The 10,867-nt window shown below is 38.8% G+C and overlaps 1 protein-coding gene across 3 annotated transcripts in view; it reads right to left on the reverse strand.

The window, feature by feature from the left end:
• Nucleotides 1–9,654, reverse strand: part of LOC124618753 (calcium-responsive transcription factor-like) — a 30,201-nt gene extending 20,547 nt beyond the window's left edge. For all 3 annotated transcript variants that reach the window (XR_006980054.1, XM_047145374.1, XM_047145373.1), the window contains exons 1-2: nt 9,342–9,654; nt 8,778–8,929 (exon numbers count right to left, since the gene is read on the reverse strand). Coding sequence is in view for 2 of the 3 variants with exons in the window: in XM_047145374.1 (XP_047001330.1) it covers nt 8,778–8,929; nt 9,342–9,531 (342 nt within the window). In the remaining variant the exon portion in view is untranslated. The remainder of the gene's footprint in view (nt 1–8,777; nt 8,930–9,341) is intronic.
• Between the last annotated feature and the right edge of the window lie 1,213 nt (nt 9,655–10,867).

The raw sequence follows: 10,867 nt of genomic DNA on the forward strand, positions 1-10,867 counted from the left end.
ACATGTAGTATCATTTATGTCCCCCTTTGAGCTTACGAACTTGTCTTACCCACTGTTTTTACCTGATGTATAGTTTTCGAGATAATCTCATTCGAAACTTCAGATGGACCACCCTGTATATTAGAAGTTTACTTGTAATACTGGCTCTTGCATAGGGCATGCAGGTTTGTAATCATAGAAGCCCCTCTGCAACAAAACTGGCTTGGTAGAAATAGAAAATGTGGATCTGGCGATCGAACTGCAAAGCTCCTCGGTGGCTTGAGTTAGTCGGTGGCTAGCAACCAAAGGGTTCATGTCTTGTGAACTAATGAGGCAAGAAGAACTACAAGATTACATAACATAGCCTCATAAGTGGACGGAATTTGACTTATTATTCATGGCATACTCTTGTTAGCTTCATACTACAAAAATCTGATGCTACGAATATAATTTTCAAAGTTTGTTACATAGCTAGAGCCATGGATACTTTTGCTCCCTTTTTTTGAATACCACAGGAGATCAAAACTGCCACCACCTTCATCTCAATTTATCAGCACACTACTGTATAAATGCATGGACCAGTTATGCTGTTTCTTTTTCAGTAATAAGGTTTTGTTCTGTAAACTTTTTGTTTAGCCACTATTTTATGCTCGGTTGTTTACCTAGACAGCATGCTATTCCAAGTGCTACGATTTTTCTAAGTATCCTATTATATTGAGCTGAAAAGTCATTTTAATAAACTTTTGCTACAGTTAATAAACTTTGTGCAGTAGTAAATTTCATACTCATTCAGCGTACCAAGTTTACAACTACCCTTCATATTTTTTATAGGCCTACAAGGATAAAGCTTTTAAAAAAAGTACAATTGACAAGAAAATATTTTAAGTATTCAGCTTAAAGATCGTTCTTATTGAAATCTCAGTACAATATTACAGTTACTTGAAAAAACTGCAATGATTCATAACAGTTACTAGCTAGTAGACTGAGCAGCGTCAGTATGATTACTGTGCAGGTCTGGAAGTAACAGTGTTTTTAATTCCATGTGTACTGTATATAGTTAAAAGTGTTTCCCTTGCTGTGTTGTAACTGAAACATTCAGTCTTGATCTGAGTCAACTGATAGATTGGATTCTGAGAGCCCACACTAACTGTTGAGCAAGATTTAAGTTTCATATCACAACTACAGCATTAATCAAAGGAACTTGCCACAGCTCTAACATTTGCATGCTATAATAAGCAGTTCGCTACAATAATTCAGACTATACTGGATCCAGGTACCACATGTTTCATTTAAACACGTTTCGCAAATGATGGCTTGTCCTGTGCACCTAAGTCATGCCTTCTCCGACAGCCAATGAGCGTCCAGCAGTGTTCTGAGTGATCTGCTGTGAATGCCATAGCTAATGTGAGCATTAAATGCGCTCATAGCAAGTTGTTTAGTGAATTTCTGTTTCATTTGCTGTGAGATCTCATCACTGATGGTGGTGGTAAGTGATAAATTCTGCATAAGCAAGCAACAGGCTTAACCTTCAGTATATATGCTTTCTCGAAGCAGAAAGCAGGTGCATGCGTGAACGGCAACTGTTGTTTGGTGTCTCAACAATGCTTACCCTGTCCGAGAATCGACATGCACAAACTGTAATTGTTCGTGGATTGTCCTATATAAGGAAGTGAATGCTCCTTGAGAATACATATAATATAGGAGTAGACTAGTTAATTACCTGACAACCATTTCCAGAACAATATTTTCCAATAATTAAGCTGATAAAAGATCCTCCTGTGCTCTACCATTAGTAATTATTTACCTATAATAATCATTAGCTTTCTGCAACAGTATTATGAGAAGGACAGCTGCTACTCATTATGTAGTGGAGATGGGGAGCCACAGATAAGCACAACAAAAAGACTGTCACTAAACAAGCTTTCGGCGAAAAGGCTTTCGTCGGAAAAAAAACACACATACACACATTCACACAAATGCAACTCACACACGCATGACCATAGTCTCTGGCAGCTAAAGCCAGAATACGAGGAGCAGAACATGATGGGACAGGAGCCTGGGGTGGGGAAGGGGAGGGATAGCAGGGTATGGGGTTGGGGGACAGTAAAATGCTGCTAGTTGGAGCATGCAGGGACAAGGTGGAGAGAGGGTATGGCAGCTAGATGCAGACGGGAGGTTAGATGGAGGGCGGGGGAGAGATGGAGGAGGGGGGGGGGGGGGGGGGGGGGGGGGGAGGGTAGCAGAAAAGGAGAGAAGTAAAAAGAGTGGGTGTGTTGGTGGAATAGATGGCTGGGATGGGAGCAGGGAAGGGGCTAGATGGGTAAGGACAATGACTAAGGAAGGTTGAGGCCAGGAGGGCCATCTCAAGATGGCTACATCAGTACCTCTGTCCATATTAAACCTACCAACCACCAGGAATACCTCCACTTCGACAGCCGCCACTCACTGCATAGAGTCTAGCTACCCATGGCCGTTGCACCTGTAGTGATGAGGGGTCTCTTTCTAAATATACCAAGGGTCTCACTGAGGCCTTTACAGGCCATAATTACCATTTCAACCTAGTACAAAACCAGATCTCCAACACCTCATCTTTCCAGTTACCCGTCACCTCCCAAAGTCCCACTGTCTGGCCACAGAGAGCATTCCCCTCGTGACTCAGTGGAATGCAAGAATGGAGCAACTGAATTACATTATTCCTCAGCAATTCGAGTACCTCTCGTCGTGCCCTTCCCACCCCTCCCACAGCCCAACGAACCTACACAATATCCTCATCCATACCTACACAACCCCTGCTCCCAATCCCTTGCCTCATGGCTCATATCCCTGTAATAGACCTAGATGCAAGACCAGTCCCATACATCCTTCCAGCACCACCTACTCCAGTCTGGCCACTAACATTCCATCAAAGGCAGGGCTTCCTGTGAAACCAGTCATGTGATCTATAAACTAAGCTGCAACAGCTTTGCATTCTAGGTGGACGTGACAACCAACAAGCTGTCTGTCCACATGAATGGCCATGGCCAAACTGCGGCCAAAAAACAATTGGACCACTCTGTAGCTGAGCATGCTGCCCAACATGATATCCTTCATTTCAATTACTGCTTCACTGTCTGTGCCATCTGGATCCTTCCAACCAACACCAACTTTTCTGAATTGCAGAAGTGGAAAATCTCCCTGCAATATATCCTACGTTTACTGTAACCCTCCTGGTCTCAACCTTCATTAGTTATTGTCGTTACTCGTCTAGTCCCTTCCCCCTGTTCCCATTCCAGCACTACACAGCCCTCTATTCCGCCAATGCGCCCAGTTTTTTTACTTCTTTTCCACAACTCCCCCTCTCTCCAGTCCTCCATCTAACCCCCCAACAGCACCTAGCTGCCCTACCCTCTCTCCACCTTATCCTTGCACGCTCCCACTAGCAGCACTTTACCATTCCCCACCCCTACCCCACTATCCCTCCCCCTCCTCACCCCAGGCACCTGTTCTGCATTTGCATGTGTGTTTTTTTTTTTGTTGACAAAAGCCTTTCCGCTATCCCTCCCCCTCCCCACCCCAGGCACCTGTTCTGCATTTGTGTGTGTGTGTGTGTGTGTGTGTGTGTGTGTGGTTTTTTTTTGTTTTTTTTTTTTTTTTTGACAAAAGCCTTTTTGGCTGAAAGCTCATTTTGTGACAGTCTTTTTGTTGCACATATCTGCAACTCAGCATCTTAACTGTATGGTGACTAGCAACTATCCTCTTCGTCATACTATTACATTCCATAGCTTTATTAGGTTTCTGACTTGACGTAGAGATAGTGTATGTTATTGAGAGCTATTTGTTGCAAAAATGGTTAATATTCCTTCTATGTTGTTCATTCCAAACTACTGTTACATTGTCTTAAAAAAAGCACAACACTATTCTGTCTGTATTAACATTATTTTATTTTGCTACCAGCTTCAGTTCTGAACCATCATCAACAGCAGGAAAATTCTCAGAGATGTATCACAAATCATACATGCTTTAACGTAAGTTACCACAGGAAACCATAACTGCCAAGGTAATATAAAATAAAAAATTGTGACAAGATTAAAATTGATGGAACACTGATAAATTGTGTTACTGTTTGGTATCTTATTTTCAAAGCATAAGTTCAGTATCAAGTCAATAACAATAGTAAATTTTCTTATGATCCGTGCTAGTACTTGGTACAACTTTGCCTAATTACACTGGTGAGAATTTCCTTCTGCATAATTGCAGTTTACTTTATTACTAATACAACCTTGGTTCAATTCCAATTTGGTCCGCTACTACTTCCCTTCAATAGAAATCTTTAGAGAAACAAGAACAGTCTGACACCTTTCCATTATGCATGATCATGGTCAAATAAGTATCCTTTCACAGTAGTAACATTATATGTGTACTGCTAATTTGGTAGTAGCTGCTAGTATTATATCCTCCTCCTCAGATTTCCACAAAACTTTACACTTTTGCTTAGACTTAAAACATAAGAACTTCTACTTTGTTTTTGTCTTAGACCAAAACTCTTTTGTAATGAATTTTCATTGTAGGGATGTTCTGATAATTTGGCTCTTTGAGTATGTCCATGCAAAGTGCTACTTATCTACAGAAATATTCACGCCTCGGGTCTTTATGAAGCTTTTGATTTCAATTTTTTTTAACCACAAGTTAAGAGAGGCATACAGTAAACAAACAATTATTTAAGCAGTAAATTTATGAAGAAAATTATAAAAAACATTAATGTAAGTTGCTTTACAATTTCTGAAAAAATTACAGGGGCAGTGAAAAAAATTTCTTTCAAATTTCTTTACTCTGTTGATCTTTAACTCAAAAGATTGTAGGCTTTCTAAAACTAGACTTTGTGAAAACAACTTCATTAGAGACACTGGCTATGCACTTAGCAATGCATGATAGCGTGCACCTGAAAAAAACCACAGAGGTCACTTCTCATAGTTTGCTACCTGATGCAACAGATGGAACTGCACACAACACTAGATGAAGAGGGCAATCAAAATCTATAGACATAGAGGGCGCCACCTCTGTACGCATCAGTATGACTTAATCCAGCCAATCGGTTGCCATTCTGCAAGTATAAAACAGTTAACGACTGCCATTTTCAGTCCCTGACAATTATGATGTAGGCTATCACTGAAAGCTTAGAATTTTTACTGAATCTGATGCTGCAAGTCAACCAAGAACTTTTTATTCAAGGACTCAGTCATGAAAAACTTCATAGCCATCACGTGAAATGTAGTCAAACAAATGAACAACTCAATGATGGAAAAGGCAGCTCAGTGGTTCCAAGAAAATAGACTGTCACTAAATAAAAACAAAACTGAACACATCTTCTTTTCCCTTAGAGATATTAATAATGGACCAAATGAACCCACACATTCAGTAAAATTGTTAGGCATTTATCTAGATACTAAATTATGCTGGAATACCCACACAGAAGAGCTCTGCAGTAAGTTGGCAAGAGTTTTATATGGAGATATTTAGGAAACTTAAGGACTGTGTGACTAAGGAGTGCATGCTTATGGCATACTATGCCTTTTTCCATACACATTTGCATTATGGAATACTTCTTTGGGGAAACTCTGCTGGGGCAGAAGAAAGCCATCAGTTGTATTTTTGGTTTGGGCAAATTAACTTCGTACAGACAGCCCTTTACTGAGCACAGAATACTTACAGTCCTGAGTCTATACATACACAAAGCATTTATGCAAGCCAAACAGAATGCCCACATGCATGAAAGCAGGTCAGATGTGCACTCATATGAAAATAAAAACACGAACATATTAGGCATTCCTTGGACATGTTTGAGTAAAGTCCAAAATAATTTGGTACATGCTGGCAAAACATTTTTAACACAATTTCACATGGCACAAGGGAGCTGCATGAAAATAAATTTAAAATGGTGGTAGAGACATGGCTCAAAGAGGAAGCATTCTATAGTACAAGTGAATTCATATATAATAACAAAATTTGATGCTCTTTTATACAATGAAAAATATGATACTCTTTTATATAATTAAGAATATTACGCTCTTTTATATAACAAAAATGAATGTGATTGTGAACTAACAAAATTGTAACTTACGACATACAACTAAATTTGTCTGTGCAACCAGTGTAACTAATTATGGATGAGTAGAAGATATGCAATATTTCCGTAATAGTATCTGTATATGTTAACCTTTTGTATAATCATTTGTATCACCATCTGTAGAATTGTGTATCTACCTTTTGTATAATTTGTGTAACCAACTGTATAATTATGTAACAAATGACGATGCCTTATAAAACACAACAGTTGTCTACAGACAAATAAATCCAACTCAATTCAATTCTACTCCTAAAGAAGTAGCTAAATTTTTAAATGAAGTAGCAGCCAGTTAATTGCAAGGGGAAAGTATGAATTTATTTAGTGTCATACAGTTGCTTAAAACAGCATGTCAGTTGATAAACTACAGCTCAGTGAAAACTCCTCTGCAGTTTTCAGAGCTGAATGAAGGCCAGCAATATCTGATATTGCTAGGGTCCAACACAAATGTTCCAGAACATCGTGAAAGAACCCCTGCACATAGACACCACATATACTATTACTTAAAAGTTACTGAAAGCCATCAAAGAGAATGTGAACCTTTTAAAATATATTGTTAAAATCACAGATGCACAGTCCAATAGGACTGCTTTATCTATGTCATTAAGTACTAGGAGATTTTATCAAACACCACACAAGAAACAACGTATATTCAGATTTGTGAACAGAAAACTGAACTCAATGACAGAAATAATACTAGGAAAAACAAAGAATCAAGTGTGCCAATAGAACTTTAGGTGATTTGGGGTACTCTACCTTAAAACTTCATTCAATTCCAAATCACAGCAAGGCCTCGTGTAACAAACTGATGCTAGAAAGAGTGAAGCATGTCTTGGAAAAAGAGTGTACTTGGCATCAGTGTGGAAGTTTGAAACAGTAGGGAAGATAAAATGGATGCTGAAATTTTTAAGAACGTTTGAAACAGTAGGGAAGATAAAATGGATGCTGAAATTTTTAAGAACACCAAAGATTTTGATGCCATGATATTGTTAATGAGGGGAAAAAAGTGGCCAATATGAGGAGATTTGAAGGGGGGGGGGGGGGGAGGAGGAGGAATCAAATTTTAAATTTACCTCCTCCCTCTTGATCAAAAGAAGAAAATAATAATAGTCTCAGAATTCAATAAATGAAAGGAAACTGAAAAGTTTATCTTCATTAATTCCTAAATTAAAAATGACAAATATACTCTAATGTTACCAGGAGCAAAAGAAACCATAGAGAGAATGTGTATGGAAGAAAGATTTACCCTCTGCGACCTAAGGTAAGTACATTCTTGCTTAAATGAGAACCCAAACACCAATATTTTATCCACTAAGACCAAAGTGATGCACTTGAGCTGGTGCTGCAGGCACTAATTCAGAGGAGGAGGAGATCAGTGTTCATTAGAGATGATGCACAAGTTCGGATTAAGGAAGTATGGGGACGGAAATGGGCCATGCTTTTTCAAAGGAATCGTACAGGCATTTGCCCTGAAGGGAAATCACAGAAAACCCTGAAGTGATTTAGGGAAATCACAGAAAACCTAAATCCGGATGGCCTGATACAGGTTTAAACCATCATCCTCCCGAATGCAAGTCCAGTGTGCTAACCACTGCACTATCTCACTCGGTGGCACTCAACCTGCAGCTTCCGCCAAAATGTAAAACTACTTTTGGATGTGCATTGAAGAAATGCACAATGAACTTACAAAAATTTTTTGTATGTGACTTGGAAAACAACGAATGTGTGTTTTATCACTGTAATATTGTCCCAGTGATGATAAACTGACAGAACTCAAAATTAACTTACAAACATACTGATGATGCAATTCAGTACAACTATTGAATTAACACAGACCACTGGACACACTCATTTATATCTAAGAATTAGGCAAGATATCTGAAAAATGTGAAGCAAAACCTAAAAAACAAAAAAGCAGTTCCGTTAATAGACATTGCTGAAAATTACAGCTTTGTTATTCACAATGAAATCCACGGTTACCGCTGGACAAGAATCATGTGAACAGACCACACTGTTTGTCATTATGTGATAAATAAGGAAAATAAAATAGAAATAGTAAACCATTGCTTTATAAGTAATGATATGGAGCGTGATGTAGGATTTGTAAACGCCTCTCGCAAAAAAAATTGTTATTTCAGTGATGCATGTGCTGAACATAAAAATAGAAATAGCTTTAAATTTTGTGTGAACACAAAAGTGATTTTGCTACTGATGCCAAATATTCCTTTTATGCTACTAGCCATGGTAAATCTGAGGGTGATGGATTGGAAGGAACTGTAAAATGTGCATTGGGATAAGATGGTCTTCAATAACAGAATGATGTACAAACAACTGCATCAGGCATTTACAATTTCTGTGCGTGAACATGAGACAAGATACAACCAAAGTTTCGGCATTAAGAAGAAAAACAAAGCTAAATCCCAAATTTATGTACTACGCTATCAGAGACTCAATAGTTATTCATTTTATAGTAAATGAATATGTTACCATAGCATGCACAACTAAACTATGACAAAGCAACTGAATGATGCAACTATATTTTAAATAAATAAAGTACAGAAACAAATTTTTTGAAAGCCCCTATATGTTTGTATTTTAAATACATACACAGTTCTCTTTCTCAGTTTGAAAGAAAGTTATACTTCCTATGATTTGACAATTTATGTATCAATAAAAATAAGAGTTTAACGTTACACACCAGGTGATTAGGAATAGGAATCTGGTTTTTATCATAGTACATTGGACCAAGTGTACATTGCCTGTAGCTTACATATTCAACCGAAAATGGTGACCCAAAAAATGGGATTTGAATAGCCCCTTGAGACTGACTGAAGAAGAATCGTGGTTTACCTGGAACAATTGGAATTTGTTTATATGTAGGAAGAGAAAATACAAAAAAAACAACAGTTTCTTCATGTTATCTTGTCAAATGTAGGAATAATGAGAACCATTACTGAAGTACAATATGGTTTGCATTTTACTCAGCAACGAGCCACTAGTATGATCACAAAAGTTTAAACAAACCATATCGTTTTAAATAAACTTTTGTAAACCATACTTGTGCCCTGTTACCTTTTACATTATAAACCTTATAATGATTACTTGATTTATTACAAGTAAAGAATCTCATTATTATTTTTCAGAGCACCTGAACTATCCTCACTGATTAACCATACATCGTATGATTCTATGAATTTTTCTTTCTCAACTAGCAACATCGTTTTCAGTATATTAAAATTAAATAAGATACTTTTTTACTTACTGGTTGTAGCGTCGGAGGATAATCTGTTATAAGCGCTGCTCCTCACCGAATAAGAATACCCAACACATTTGAGCCTGGTAAAAAGGTAATCGATTTCTTCTTCGGATGAACAAATGCCACAAAACTGGCCTTTGTTTCCGATGCTGAATTCCTTCATACACTCTTTCATTATAGTCTTAAATGGACACATGTTGCAATAAAAACAAAGCAAAGCGAAACGAAATCACCGAACTCCACCAAAGCATAGCACACAACAACGTACATACAGCAGAAACTACTGCTGTCACCAAAACATTACACAAGCCGGCGTCTGTCAACAACAAAATATGTCAGAGGCTTTCAGACGAAGACTATGCAGTATGCGATACTCCGTAACATTGAACTCTTTGGATGAGCGTATCTTCAAGGCTTTCCATAAGTTGCGGGAAAATATTTGTGAATGGTGGTGTGAGTAGCATTATTTTCCAAGTAAATTTCCGTTTATGCAAGATGAATTGTGTGAAGTATGTGGGATGAATTTCGTAAATCACAGAGCATTCGAGTCTAATCGATTAATATGAAATGGTACTTATCCAGCAAAAATATACACTGAAGAGGCAACGAAACTGGTACATCTGCCTAAAATAGTGTAGCGCCCCCGCGAGCACGAAGAAGTGCAGCAACACGACGTGGCATGGACTCTAACAATGTCTGAAGTAGTAAAGGGAATGAGTGCCATGAATCCTGTAGGGCTGTCCATAAACCCGTAAGAGTACGAGGGTGTGGAGATCTCTCCTGAACATTACATTGCAAGGTATCCAAGATATGCTCAAGAACGTTCATGTCTGGCGAGTTTGGTGGCCATCGGAACTATTTAAGCTCAGAAGAGTGTTCCTGGAGCCACTCTGTGTCATTTCTGAACGTGTGGGATGTCACATTGGAATTTCCCAAGTCCGCCGGAATTCACAATGGATATGAATGAACAGACAGGATACTTACGTGCGTGCCACCTGTCACAGTCATATCTAGATGTACCAGGGGTTCCATAACACTCCAACTGCACACGCCCCACAATATTACAGAGCCTCCACCAGCTTGAACAGTCCCCTGCTGACATGCAGGGGGCATGGATTCAGGAGGTTGTCTCCATACTCGTATATGTCCATCCGCTCGATACAATATGAAACCAGACTCGTCTGACCAGGAAAATATTTCCAGTCATCAACAGTCCATTGTCGGTGGTGACAGGCTCAGGTGAAGCGTGAAGCTGCGTGTTGTGCAGTCATCAAGAGTGTACGAGTGGGTCTTCGACTCCAAAACCCCACACAGATGATGTTTCGTTGAATGGTCCGCACGCTGACACTTGTTGATGGCCTGGCATTGAAATATGCAGCAATTTCTGGAAGTGTTGCACTTCTGTCACATTGAACGCTTATCTTCAGTCGTAGTTGGTCCTGTTCTTGCAGGATCGTTTTTCGACCACAGGAATGTCGCTAATATGTTGTTATACCGAATTTCTGGTACTCACAGTACACTTCTGAAATGGT

Source organism: Schistocerca americana, chromosome 1 (assembly GCF_021461395.2).
Source record: "Schistocerca americana isolate TAMUIC-IGC-003095 chromosome 1, iqSchAmer2.1, whole genome shotgun sequence".
Lineage (NCBI taxonomy): Eukaryota > Metazoa > Arthropoda > Insecta > Orthoptera > Acrididae > Schistocerca > Schistocerca americana.